The sequence below is a fragment of the Amblyomma mixtum genome, chromosome 1 (genome assembly GCF_055824585.1).
Source record: "Amblyomma mixtum isolate Tamu chromosome 1, ASM5582458v1, whole genome shotgun sequence".
NCBI classification, from domain to species: domain Eukaryota; kingdom Metazoa; phylum Arthropoda; class Arachnida; order Ixodida; family Ixodidae; genus Amblyomma; species Amblyomma mixtum.
This window is the reverse complement of record NC_143012.1, coordinates 83,952,386-83,967,014: the sequence shown is the minus strand read 5'-3', so window position 1 is coordinate 83,967,014 and position 14,629 is coordinate 83,952,386. Positions and strand designations below refer to the sequence as shown.

Here is a 14,629-nt window from a genome sequence, read left to right as displayed (position 1 = left end):
TTTACCGAACCAACCAAGGCACCCGAGGCGATCAGCTTTACTGTTGCCTGTATCGATTGCCTTCGTCTGCGGATATATATATACGGATATTTCAGGGAAGAGTTTCAAACATTTTCAAAAAAATGGCTTTTTCGGGGTAATAATATGGCTTTTGCGGCATAGAATTACTAGTGATCGCGGACACCGGAAAACCGGTGATTCGTCTTTAGTTTCGTTTGGTTTATTAGTGTTTACCGTCCCGAAGCGACTCAGGCTATGAGGGACGCCGTAGTGGAGGGCTCCGGAAATTTCGACCACCTGAGGATCTTTAACGCGCATTGCCATCGCACAGTACACGGACCTCTAGAACTTCGCCTCCATCGAAATTCGGCCGCCGCGGCCGGGATCGAACCCGCGTCTTTCGGGTCAGCAGCCGAGCGCCGTAACCACTGAGCCACCGCGGCGGGGCGCGAAAAATGAACACACGCTTTCAAAGGTCTACTCGGTTTAACTATTTGGAGCTGCCGCCAACTGACTTGTTGTGTTTTACTCAGGGATTTATACAGACACTTTCTTTAATCCGTACATGTACTCCATATGGTTCCCGGAGCAGTACAGCCCCGTCTGTTCTCTCTGTGGGCACCAAAAGGCAGACACACCGCACATCCTATACTCATGTACTCAAGACAAGCCACCGCAGAGTCTGCAGCTCTCTACCCAATCTCAGTGGGAGGCCGCGCTGCTCAACTCGGACCCGGAGGTTCAATTTCGAGCCACAGAGCGAGCCGAAGAGGTCGCCGGACGGCATCGTCGGTCGGCCACCTGGCGTCCGGCCTAGAAGAGGAGCCGAGCGCGGGGAGGGGAACATCACCCCAATCCGCGCCTAAGACCTCTTCTTTAATAAAGTTTACCTCCTCGGTTTAACTACGTTAAAACCCTACCACTTATTTTTTAATGCGGAAACATTACATGGCTCATTGGCAACGAAATCCGGCGGCGTCGGCGCTGTTGTCCCGCAGCAGTGGTACGAAAACCATCAGTGACGTCACCATGATCTCGCATGACGTAAACAGTGGACCATAACATAGTTAAGTTTATCACAGACAATGAAGCACGGACATTCGATGATATAGTTAATGACCATAATAATACTAATAGTCAAGGACACAACGTCACAAGACACCGTGACGTCGCATCAGAAGTCCCTAGATCAGCTTATCTAGGGGCTTTAGTCGCAACTACATTTTAGATAGTCAGAAGGTAATCATTAACAGCAGCTAATGATAATGGGCATTAATGGAATAATAAAGGACGATACTAACGTTACTAAACGATGAGGGTGATGAATGACTTTTAGGTTGAAGGCCTTTGGGTAAATAAGACTTTGAGGTTGAAGGCATTTAGGGTAAATACATTTAGGCCAAAGGCTGTAAGGGTGCTTGCGCATTCACAGCACGTAAGTAGCCTTTAAGAGCCCTTCGCAACTTTTTCTTCCCCCAAACAGAACAACGTCACGCTCACTCCCATTTTTTTCCCTCTCCTACTCTCAAACCAGGCGGCCATTTTGAAATCTGACGCGGCGTGGCCTGGTCTGACTACACAAGCACTAGAAGCTTGTGCAGGCGCTCCAAGGTCGTGGATTCGCTGCACGGTGTGCCCGCCATAGCGGGACCCTGCATTTACCAGTCAGAGCTTCGTCCGACGCGCTCTGACCGCGCATCGACCTCTAAAGGGCGGCTTGATTCATGTCGCGGCTGTCGACAAAGTCCCATCGTCGCAGTAGGGTAAGCGTACTCAGCTGAAAACGAAACTATGCCACGAGAGAGCGCGCGCAGACAGCCCTTTGCAAGGCGTAGTTGAGCGGGTTGTCTCCGGAGCTCTAGTTTCGGTTATCCACTTTTTCCTCGTCCCGTGTGGCTTAAAAGGCGGAGTTTCCGGATCCTAACAGACTAAGACGACAGATTAGGAAGTTTGCGGGGATACGATGGCCGCAACTGGCAAAGGACAGGGTTAATTGTGGAGACAAGGGAGAGAGGCCTTTGCCTTGCAGTGGGCGTAGTCAGGCTGATGACGATGCGCTAGAGGAGAGATTACTCCCTTTTAACTCCCATATGGGTGTATTCATGTTCGGAGTGTACGTAGGCGAAGACGATTTTTATTGCGAAAGCAATACTACTTGCACTTTCACGCCTTTGCCGTGCCGCGGCGGTGACCACCATTGACCTTCATTTGACTTTGATTGCATTAGATTGGATTAGATTAGATTGGATTGGATAACATTGGATTGGAATGGATCGTATAACCGATGCATTACCACAAGTCTAACCACAAGCACCACCACCAGCTACACTACCAGCTGTACCATGGCGTAGGTACGGATATTGCTTTCGCAATTACCGGGCTTAACCAAGCTAAGCCACAGCGATTTTTTTTTTTTTCAAAAATATATTCCGGCATTTCCGCGCGCTCTGGTCTCGCATGACGTGTCCTCGGTGTTGCTTGCTGCGTTGCAAACCATGTTTTTCCCGTGGCTCCCGCAAGGTAGCGCCACGGGGAAACGCGAAAGGCGCATTTGGATGGAGAGCGAATAGCGGTATTTTTTTGCAAGCTGCAAGAGCCGGTAAAAGGTGGTACTGAAAACCACCGATGCCTACGCTTTTGCAAGAAGAACTCGTTTCTTTTTTCTTTTTTTTTTACCTACAGTATACCAAGTAAAAACAAGTTTTTCAGGTTCGGTTGAATGACGCGCATTGGTTTGCGGAATGTACCCGGAAAGCTGGCGAACATGAACCTTGCATTTGAGAAAAAAAAAAAAGAAAGGAAGAGGCATAAGGAAACTGATATGGTAGACACCACGCCAGTCGTTTCTCCTCGTCTTTTCAAGATTTCTACACGCTTTTCCTTTTAAGCAAAGCGCCTTTCCAACTAGGTTTGACCCAAACCTTGTTACCGATATGCTTAATGGTAGCAATATCAACCACCCTTTCACCACAGTGGGACGCACAAATGAGTGAGTGTATCTGAATCAAACTGGAAATGTCGACCAGGCTCTCTCAAACGAGAAATGCTGAGAATGCTGCCAGAATGCCAGAAATTAAAAGGAAAGCTATGTCTCGTCGCCAGGGTGGGGGCATAGCTCATAACAGCAACGAGAAAGCAAAAAGAAAGCTATAGTACGCAGGAAGTAAAGAAAGGGGGAAAACAAGCGAGCAAGCACGAGAAGGCATTTTTAGATACAATATGCTGCCATCATCACTCAAGGAAATTACAGCTAGCAGGGAGGAGAGCTCAACACCAACGAGTCTGTGTTCACGGAGTGTACGCGTTCTGAGCATGTACTTAGTTCTGACTGAGTAGACTCAGGTAAGTTTGTTCTTTTCACATTCATTACAGCGTCTCCACTCCATCTGCCTATGAAGATAGGCCTCTGTAACTTAACTCAGTATACGTTTTCTAATAAAAAAAATACAACAAAGAATAAAACGTATGCCATAAAAAGCCCCCATTCATTGTGTCCAAGAGGACGTTAACGAATGTTGCCAGATGGTTATATACGAGAATGACGTAGCATAAGAATAAAAACTAAATGCTGGGACAAACAGGTTTGCAATGAAATGTTGGCTAGACAGACTTCGAGACAGCACAAGAATAAACGCCTATATGAGTGACCACAAAGGGGCGTTAGTTTACTGACAGCTACTAGTAGTGCATTATAAACTAAAGGTTAAGCAAGTGGAAGTTCTGAAAGAGCGATGAAGAAGAGCATTTGTTTGAACGGGGCTTTCCTAGAGGACACCAGTCGGGACAAATGAAATGGACAGCTGTTTAACTGGAAAAAACACACAGCTACAGATTGACAGTGCACTCATTTCAGCTGCTACTGCACACTGTAGACCATAGTATGTGGTACATTCTAACCTACATTTGAAGAATATGCAGCATGCATAGTGGCTGAGCATACTACCCGAAAAAGAGGTGCATACAACAAATTAAAGCAATCCATAGCCGAGTACAACGAGATATGCTTAAATTGAGGCAGTATTCAGCAACGTTAAACACACTGTCATGGACACGGCAGAAAACGCAGCGATAAATGTTTCAAAGGCATATGATCCATAGGTTGGACACCAAATAGGAGAACTGAAAAACCCCATACTTAGTTTGCTGAGGAAGTACTCCAGGAAGACAGGAAAAGGGTATCTAGCCCACAACTCTGGCAGCAATTAAGCGACGGAAATGTCTAACTGTAAGAGGCTACTTAATTAAAAAATTAAATTCTGTTCCCATCACACTCACCTGTACCTGAAAGCACAAATGGTATAAATCCTGCAAAACACCCCAGTGGTTGTCCACAACACACAACACACGACAGGCACTGCCCACAACACACGACAGGGACAAGCATATCGGATGTCGGACAAATTTCAATGACAATTATATTGATTTCAGATGTTAATTAATGGAAGACTATCTATGACAGCGCACGATGGAAGCCTGTTTATTATTGAGTGCTCTTTGCATAAAATGAAAAATGCTTCAAAGGTCCAAAAAACACATAAGTACTTCATCTGTTATGCTCATGAGCTTCCTCAGCCCAACCTTCATCTGTATGCTGCACTTCTTTTTTGCACCTAGATGTCGCATTTGCTACAACCTTTGCCTTCACTTCCCCACCTACTGCTTACACAGCCCATCAGCAATGCGTGCATGTTAAAAGGGCCTGACTTGGCAGCTTTTTCATGTTTCCATTACATTAGGGGTCTGCCTAGAGACGTTTGTCACACAGGCATTTGAACTTCATCACTTGCCTTCAGCCTCGAGCTTATGCCTCCAAAGCAAACATGCACAAAAGGTTTATGCATTCGTCCCTTTGTTTACTAAGAGTGCTATGTTGACAAGAGACAGCCAAAATGCGCATATTTGCATACGCAGCCTTAAATGCGAAATACCTTCAGTCAAGAAGCATTTGTGACTGTGAAGAACAAGACAGCTAAAGTTGCACAAGGCTGGGAACTTACCACTTGGAACGAAATGCACGACTGACACTTTTACGACATCGAATCATGATGCTGCATCTGTCGGCAAGTAGGTCATGGGTCACTGGACTCTATGCTATTGATCAACTGCAACTCTGGAGCTACGAGAGCAGTTTCCACTTCTTTTCCAGAAACTCTGTTGAAACTTACATTTCCTTTTTGTAATCGATGACGAGAACAAGCATGAATGTTGCCTATCCTCCCTACTTGATCAACTTTCCAAAACAAAAACATATGCGGATTGCTCAGCATCATCAACATCGGCCTGACTATGCCCACTGGATGGCAAAGACCTCTCCCATGTCTCTCCAATTAATCCTGTTTTGTGCCACCTCCGGCCACCGTATCCCCACGAACTTCCTGATCATCCACCCATCTAACTTTCTGCTGCCTCCTGCTACGCTTGCCATCTCTTGGAATCCGCTCCGTTACCCTTAAGGACCAGCGGTTATCTTGCCTTCGCATTACATGCCCTGCCCAAGCCCATTTCTTCCTCTTGATTTTGACTAGGATGTCATTAACCTGCGTTTGTTCCCTCACCCACTCTGCCTGCTTCCGGTTTCTTAACATTACACCTACCATTTTTCTTTCTATAGCTCGCTGCATTGTCCTTAAGTTGAACCGTTTTCGTTAGCTTCCGTGTTTCTACCCCATAGGTGAGTACCGGTAAAACACAGCTGTTACTATTTACAGCTGTTACTAGTTACAGCTGTTAGGCGGATCACTAGTTTTCAGAAAGTGATATCTGGTCCTTGCAATACTTCACAGCAACTGCCTTCCCCCTTGTCTGGGACAGTTCGCGGTCACTTCATATTTACATGAGGTCATTCTAAACCGGGTAGCCTGGGTCATGCATAAATGACTAAATATGAGCCTCTCTTATTCAAAAACCTGCTTGCATGCTTCAAAGGGTTCTTGCTGCCCGGATCTTGCTGTCTTGTTGTTCCCCTTGCAGCAAGGACAGCTGATCTGATTACTGCAGCTTGGAAGTCGTTTTCTAATGTCTCATGGATTTTCACAAGCTGTGAGCCCTGGCATGTTAACCTCGTCAGCAGGCCACTCGTAGAACATGACAGTAAAGGTGTGTATGGGACGGCATTAATTTACCATCAGATCAGCACCTCAGCAACTCTGGTTCCATGCTGCATCTTCAGTCGAGTCTGAGTTTTTATGCTGCATATGGCCCCAGAAATTCAGCTTGGAACCTTGGGTGCTTTGTGCCAGAATACAAGTAGAGTGCCACACGTTGGCATAACATGCGGTATCGGTATAGGTGTAGTTATGTCGTGTGTACGCAAATCAACCCAACATAAAAACTCCTACAGTAACAATGCATCAGTGTCAATGACCCTGTTTTCAAAAATGTTTCAACCTTCCATCTATATACACCAGGTTTTTTTTTGTTCATTTTTGTCAGGCTTTACGATTTCCTCTCAAGACAGATGAACATACGAATCTCACTTGAAAACAATGGCTAGGTCCATGAGTGGCTTTCAAAAAAAAAAAAAGCAGTTTTCAAGGAAGAATATTTAATTTACTTTGGGTGGAAAATTTCTTCAAGGAGTCTAAAAAGTATCTAAAGCTGAACGCCCCAGCTTTTCTTTTGTTCAGAAGATCGAAGACTCGAAAACTTTGAGCTGTACATGACAAGCCCATCCATGCATTACAGATAAGATACATACTGAAGCATGTATAGTCGCGACCATTAAAACATGGAGCATGCTTCTGCGCTCAAACTCCTCCTGTGTCATCCTTATAGTATTATGGGGCACCTAATACGTATGTTAGCAAATGTCGCTTGTATGCTTGTGTAAGCCCGAACAAAGCTTAATATTTTCTCCAAGGAACAATAAAGAAAAGTTAAAATGCTAAAGTGTGTTTCCGTATTACTGTGGCTGCAACTGTAGCTCCGAAAAAGTCCAGAGAACCTAATCTTGGGAATATGGCCGGAGGCTTGGAAACCATGCAGTGTAGGCGTTACTTTGCTTTTAAAGAAGCGCGAGTCTCCGCTTACAGCTGCAACCCTGACACATTGGTGATATGCTTGTATACATTTGCACCTCGGTGACTTCTGTCCTCATCATACCCTTCTTTCCTTCCCTCTTCCCATCCTTCTCGAGCAGGGACACAAGCCAAAGAACCATAACTCAGGCTGACCTTTCTGCCCCCCCCCCCCCCCCCCCCCCCCTTTTTGTAAATAGATGTCTCCTCTCTCGGAACAAGCCAGTTGTGATAGATGTGGTTCTTCAAGACACTTACTGAATAGGTACATGGCAGGCTAACATACATACAGCATAAAATAAAAATATCACAGAAATCCGACAGCGTTTTGGGAATCCACACACGTTTCTACCATCCGTCTTACTCAAACACCTTTAGTTTTCTCTGTTGACGAGGCATGTTCTCATTGCAGGTGCTGTTCCCAAACTTGGCGATGCAAATTTTGACGAGTAAGAAACGATGTCTAACTGGTTTACAGCACAGAGAAGATTTGGTGTATTGGGGTTTATAACGTCTCAAAGTGACTCAGGCTATGAGGGACGCCGTAGTGAAGGGCTCCGGAAATTTCGACTGCCTGGGGTTCTCTAACGAGTACTGACATCGCACAGCACACAGGCCTCTAGAATCCCGCCTTCATCGAAATTCGGCCGCCGCGGCCGGGATCGAACCCGCGCCTTTCGGGACAGCAGCCGAGCGCACTAACCACTGAGCCACCGCGGCGGGGCGGCACAGAGAAGAGGCAGCTGGTTATAGATAAGTAAGTGTGCCACTATAGGCTGGGACCTTATATGACACGCCATTCATCCAAGGTTTTACGAACTTTTAACGAAGAAGCTAGTGGAAATCTGGGCCAGTTGGTACATGATGAAGAGAAGAGTCGGCCAAACAGGACAAGAAGAATTAACAGACATACATCATGGCCACGACCACTGGCCCTGGTTTACGAAGCCATGGCTTACGAATCACGACCTCGTCAGAACTAGGACACATTCAAGGAGATTGTGGGCGTGGGTTTTGGCACGCCGATTTCGACTGCATAAAGAATCGCTAATTACAAACCACGATGTGAATTGTTTGCGGAGGATGCACCAACACCTGTTTATATCCATTTTACATGTCGACGACAACGTGCATGGTCTATTTTTGGGCGCGAATATTGCGTCACTGAACGACGATCGGGGAAACGTGCGCCGCGGAATAGCCGATGTACCGCTGGTTTAGGACTAAGCGGGACGCGTCATCGAACCAACCGATAAGTGTTCGAACTCCGCGCACGACGAACAAAATCCGTACGGATCAAGCAGAAAGGTGCGGGAGCAGAATAAACACATATACCCGTATTCACGTGACGCACACTAGTTCGATCGCAACGGAGAGTTGAGATGACAGAAGCAGCGATTACAGCAACGAAACCGCCGATGACGTTTGCAGGCTCAGTGCCCGTGCTGATTGCTCAATTTTTCCGCTTCTTCATTGGCTCAGTAATTTTAGAACTTGGCGGCCGTTGCTGAAACACCCAAGAAATGATAGCTAGACTGTGTGTTGACGTAAAAATAGCAACAAAAAAAGGCAGCGAAACACTTGGCTGCGCTCTACGTCGTAGTTGCGACACTCCAGGCTTGTCGCGGATAGCACGGTTACACGCGCGGACGATAACTTGGCACGAGCGGCCACTTTTGACAAGAACCGTTACACCGTTGACACGTTGGCTCCCAGCCAATCGTTGCGCCATCGCGATTGGCGGCGAAGGAAACTTGGCGCGAGCGCCAAGAAGCTGACGCGCTCTGAAAGGAAAGGGATCGGACAGGATCGGCGAGCCGACTCACGGTTTTGAAAGGTGAATCCGGATTTTCGGTTTGTCCTGTTTTCCTTGTATCCGCTCCCTCTCGCACGGGCTTCTTGGCGACTTGACCTGATTATTTTTTTTTACACACTCCCGTTAGCGGCTCGTGTCGAGGTTGGTCTTCACTGCAAGCACTCAGGTGCCCGTATGAATCGTAAGCCTTGCGGTTTCGGCCGCCTTCTTACGCTATCAACAATAAATAAAAAAGCAAAAATAAGGAAAAGAATTTTGAAATTCATTTGTGGCCAAGCTTAAGCAAGTAAACTTTTGTTACGGAACAGTAATCTAAAAAGCTACTGTGTTAAGGGTAAGTGGTCCCTTTTTGCCCGTCGAAGGACTCAATAACTCTACGTAAAATGTTACGCAGAATGCGTCAGTAAACTTTTTTACGTCATCTAGAAAGACAAGTAATAATGTGGGCTTTTTTATAGCTGGGTCAAGGCTGTTTTGTATGATTGCAAGTTCATGGCAAATTTTGTGTACACAACAGCAAACGAATCCAATCCAAGAAAGATCTCTTGCCAATCCTTCGTGTGCCATGTGCTTGCATGTGCCCGGCGCGAGTAGCGCGTGAAGTGTGAACTCGTGGTGTGCTGATGGTCTTGTGGAAAGAATCGGCCAGTTTAAGAATATGAAGGCCGAAACTTGCCCCAGTCGTATATTTCAGGGCTACAGAGCCCTAGGATATGTTTGCAACCACGTGCCTTTCGTGTTACGCTACATTACCAGAAGGAAAGAGCATCTCGTCATCACGTCTATCGGAAAGTGCTTTCACACTTACGGCGTGAGTAGCAAGCGTCAAAGTGGAGCCCGCGCTTCTGAACCTTATGAGGTCCACTGGTGTAGACATAAAGGGCCGATATCAAATTGAAATCATAACTTCATATCAAATTGAACACGGATATGTCGCCTGTTACAAGTAATCCTTGTGTGGTTTATGTTCTTTCAGTTCAGTTTATTTCTAATTGTCCAAGGGAGGAACGGGGGAATTTGTGTTGTGTGCGCGCGCGCGTTTCTAAGCAACTATAACGCCGGAAAACTACTCTCAAAATGAGAAGTGCCCGAATTTTCACCCCCCTTTTTTTTTCGAGCTGTTTGCCATTAGGCATAATGAAAAAGGAAAGAAAGTTATAAAAAGGAGTGCAAACTTTGATGAGCTAAGTTGAAGTTGAAAAGTTTATTTATAATATGCCCCCGAGGAGAGGCAAAAGGAGGCAGACAAATCATGCCTCCTGACGAGGTCTACACACTGGCTTACACATCAGGACACTGGTGACTAAACGCCAAATCATATGTACAGTAAAAAAGAAAAAAAAAGGATCACTTTACAAGAAAACAACAGCATACTTTAGGGTAGGAAACCTAATCACATAGACAACAGAGAAAGACATTCCTAAAATCTAAACACAACCAGGAAACATGACATCATTATGTCCGAACTGTCTAACCAGAAAAATGCATAAACAGTTAATAACTGTCAAAACGAAAATCATTTGCAAAACTGAAAACAGACACTGGAGTAGAAATGTACAGGTAATAGAAAATGTCCACAACATTAAAAAAAAAAAAACAGTGCCAACGGAACTCAAATAATCGCAGAATTACAAAACAGGAAAGAGCAACTTTAATTTCTTCTTAAAGGCAAGAGTTGGTAGCTTCGTGAGCTACTTCCACTAAAGATGGGTGCGCATTACAAGAGGCTCTAATTTGGCTAATTATACTTTGTGTTCCATAATTTGTTCTGGATCTTGTAATAGATAGGGAAACCACATGCAATTCGTATTTTATGTTTCTAGAAAGATACATATTGCGGAAAGAAGAGAAATCCTCTTTAATTTTATGAAACATGTGAATTGCTGAGCTAAAGCTATAACATTTTCTTTTCTTCAAATTTAAAGAGCGCCAAATTGTCAGACGAATACACAGATAGACATGACAGGACAGGCGCTGTCTATCTGGCACTGTCAAATCTATCTGTGTATTCATCTGATAGTTTAGCACTGTTTAAATTTGAAGAAATAAAATGCATCACCAACTAGCCCCACAACGTGTTTTACAAAGTTATAAGAGTCAAAGAAGGGCGTGAAAAGTTTTGAAGTTATTTGTTATCATCGATTGGACATGTGCATAAAGCACGTAGGGCTCTTATCTGGAAACAAAATAATTTATGTGAATCAGTTTTGGTCAAATGAATAGGGGAATCCTCCAAGGTGGAGTAGATTTGTAATAAGGGAGTAATTACTCATTGACATCCACCCGAGCGCAGCCATACGGCTATAGAGGAAAGCTATACAGCTTTCTCAGAAACTTCGTAGTTAAAGAAAAATTCGTCCTGGTCCAGGGTTCGAACCCGGGACCAGGACGAATTTTTCTTTAATTACGAAGTTTCTGAGAAAGCTGTATAGCTTTCCTCTATAGCCGTATGGCTGCGCTCGGGTGGATGTCAATGAGTAATTACTCCCTTATTGTGAATCAGTTTTATTGCAGCTACCCCATACTAGATTGCAATATACTAGATGACAGTGAACCAGAGCAAAATATAATTGTTTTTTAACCTGCTGTGGCAGAAGGTGTCTTATTCGATAAACCACTCATAAAGATGAGGCTATTTTAAATCTGATGTTATTCATGTGATTGGCCCACCGTAGATCACTGTAAGTAACATCCAGCTTTGCAAATTGAAGTGCTTATGCTCGTTTTTATGCCAGTGTCATCCTTCTTCAATTAATTGCTTCTCTCCTGCTTTCAGGGCACCAAGCTTGAACTGCTGACAGCGAGTGAGTGAACTCCAGTTTCTGATCCTCTATGAATGACGTGCCTACATGTAAAGTTGCAGGAACGTGGCATAAGCTTGCTTGAAAGCTTGGTTGTACACTTCGTTATTTTCAGTACTGTGCTGCATATTTGTGGAAAACTTGACGAAAGCAAAAGGGGAACGACAAATCTATCCGCCCCTCAAGTCGATAAATGCACTTTGTCATGTTGATGAATGTTAATAACCTGTTTGAGTGGATGCTTTGCTTTCATGTCACCTGTAGGGCTGGCAGAAAACGGCAGTCTCCTCTTTCAACGCTTACTTGCTTCCCCTTGCTCATAAGTTTGTACATGACGTCAAAGGCGTCATCTTTGGGTGCTGAAGCCAGCTTTCACTGCATACGCGGGGACCGGTCGGTGATAAGCAGATTCACAAAACGACCAGGTTGTCAGCGTGCTTTCTGGTCCCAAAGATGGCGGCTGCTATGACGTTGGTGCAAGCTGTGTAATGACATGCGATGACGTGACAGAGGGGCCTTATGGAATTAGAGACTGTACTTTTGCACTCCATTTGTAAGTGAACGCTTAGGACTGTGTAACTTGACTGAGGTGTTCACAGTGGCATGGTCTACCCACTGAATCTAATAGCTTGCCGAATTCATGGGTGGATTGAAGCTCATTTTACCACCAACTGGAGTACATTCAACCAAAATGTAAAGAAAATATGTACTGGCACTGCCCTTGACTGTAATTTTCTTGGAACTGGCATTACTTTTATACCGAGGTTGACATAGAGAATTCAGAAGGGTATCAATGTTCCCTCTTTTATTCCTGTTTTCTTTGGTTTGTTTCTATACATGTTCAAGTATAGTAAGTTGGGCTTGTTGGTCGACGTTTGTACTTGTAAGGATGTTTGTAAGGATGAGACAGAAAGAAATGAACACCATGAGCACAGTTTTTTAAATTGAACTTCAGCAGTAGTAGCCGAAAACCTCTTCTTCAATAAAGTTTACCTCCTCCGCATCACCGAATTCTGCCTTCTTTCTTGAGTTTTGTCATTGCTTCAGAACAGTAGTTAGGGGACAACTTTCCGTGGCTATGCAGTGAAAGCTACGAGGGCGAGGCGCAAGGCTTTTACATACGCGCTCTTATCACACGCACACAAGGGAGAGAGATAGGGGTTTAAGCTGGCAGCACGCACTCATTGCTTCCACAGCATAGCCACAGAAAGGTGTCCCCGAGTATAGTTCAACAAAATGCTGCTGGTCTTGTCTATTGTGAGTGCAAACAAGACTTGAAAATTGAACTGAACCTGTAGTACTCGCAGTCTCCTTGAAGTGTTTTTGTTTAATTTCATATCAAAGTGAACTGAAAATGGTTGCTTGCCGTGCACTCCCTTGAGTGTAGCGAGTGTGTCTTGAGGAGTGACTCATATTTTTGTGGTCACTCAAGTATGGCTAAGCATGGCTGAAACAAGAAGACTGTTGGGCTGACCTCCTTCATTTGAGAAGTGAATGCACGTGCAAACTGAGTTCTTGTTTTTAAAAGAGTAGAGATAGAGACACCAGATTGTTTTGTTGTGTCTTTTCTGCAAGATTGCGTAATACATTTTATACATGGAGCACCACGTGGAATGTGTCTATGTTCGATAAATGATTTATTGCATTTATCCTCGCATGCTTGTTTCACTTCGAAAAGCCAAACTATGATGGCTATGATGTCAAAGTCAACTTCGTGTCATGAAAGCCATAACACAATTGCATTACAATCTCTGTTTCATTGCTTTAATGCAGTGCAACTCTTATGCCAACCTGCTCCAAGAACCAGGATGACAACAGCTAAACAAACGGCTGTAATATAGAAGTTTTTTTATGCTTCACATGACCTGAAATTGACTTGGATGTCATAGCCTCAGTTTGGCAAGTTCCAGTAGGTGATTTACGTTAATGTCTTGCACATCATTTCAAAGAAAAAGCACGAAACAAAAATTTGCTGTCAGTGCCCTTTCAGGCACGTTGGGCCTGCATGACATCTTACCTGAAACACACATTTTTGCGTTCTGTTTTGCTGCAGGCCAAGCACACGACGATGAAATTGGTTGCATTGCGGGAGACTCGCGACTCGTCTACACAGCAAGTGGAAACACAATTTATTCCTGGCTGCGTGGAAGTGAGGTGTGTTTTCAGGAGTTAAGCTGCTTGCTAGACTCTGGGAAGTGAGTGGAAACAGATTGGATATACTGGTTTCTAAGCAGTGAACGTAGCCGCGTTTACGAGTGGTGTCATGTAAGAATTGCATGTTTTGATGTAGTGAACCCAGTGAACATTTAGTTTGTGCTTGTGTTGTGTTGTACAGCGACTTACATTCAGTATTAAAGTGTTCCGAGTATTTCAGTGCACTAATCACTCAAATACGGTTTTAAAGGTAGAAAAAGCTATGCTTGGTATGTTTTCATGCACGTCTGTCGATTTACGCAATAGCTCGGTTCTGTTTTAAGGGATATTTCGAAGCTTTACAGTTCTGTTGCAGGGTTCTTGTGCTTCATACCTAACTGAAAAATTTTAATGCAATAGCATTAAAGGCCCCGTTACGCAGAAAATCCGGCGTCGGCGTTGTCGGCGTCGGTGTTGTGAGCGAAAAATCACTGGCATGGCTCTGGCTGGTGGTCCCCAGAGAGCAACCTGGGAGGCAGGTGGGCCGCCCAGGTCAAGTGACCTTGCGGTGTCATCACAACCTGCCCATCGGATAGTGAGCAAACTGTGGCAGTTAAATCAATGATTGGTTGCTCGGGAAGAGCAACCTGAGCCGCACAAGGCCCACCGCTGGGAGCACCTGCCATCGCAGGGCAGTGGCACATCGCTTAACTTCTGCACTACTGCGCCAGGAGGGGCATGAGGACACCCAGGGATCTACAACTGTAAAGCAGAGAATGACCTTCTGCATAGTACAGTAAACTCTCAGTTGTACGAACTCTGGTTTATCGAATATTTCAGAATAACGAACTTTTTAAAAAGCC

At 44.8% G+C, this 14,629-nt stretch overlaps 2 protein-coding genes across 2 annotated transcripts in view; one reads left to right on the top strand and one right to left on the bottom strand.

Moving 5' to 3' along the window:
* Rab3 (RAS oncogene family member Rab3) overlaps positions 1-9,029 on the bottom strand; it is a 63,876-nt gene extending 54,847 nt beyond the window's left edge. Inside the window, exon 1 of the mRNA XM_089553618.1 lies at positions 8,843-9,029. The gene's annotated coding sequence lies outside the window, so the exon portion shown is untranslated. The remainder of the gene's footprint in view (positions 1-8,842) is intronic.
* Positions 9,030-9,388: 359 nt separating this feature from the next.
* LOC149367023 (WD repeat-containing protein 36) overlaps positions 9,389-14,629 on the top strand; it is a 63,298-nt gene continuing 58,057 nt past the window's right edge. The window contains exons 1-3 of the mRNA XM_089553611.1: positions 9,389-9,643; positions 11,609-11,636; positions 13,687-13,787. Coding sequence (XP_089409737.1) covers positions 9,491-9,643; positions 11,609-11,636; positions 13,687-13,787 — 282 coding nt within the window. The 5' untranslated portion in view covers positions 9,389-9,490. The remainder of the gene's footprint in view (positions 9,644-11,608; positions 11,637-13,686; positions 13,788-14,629) is intronic.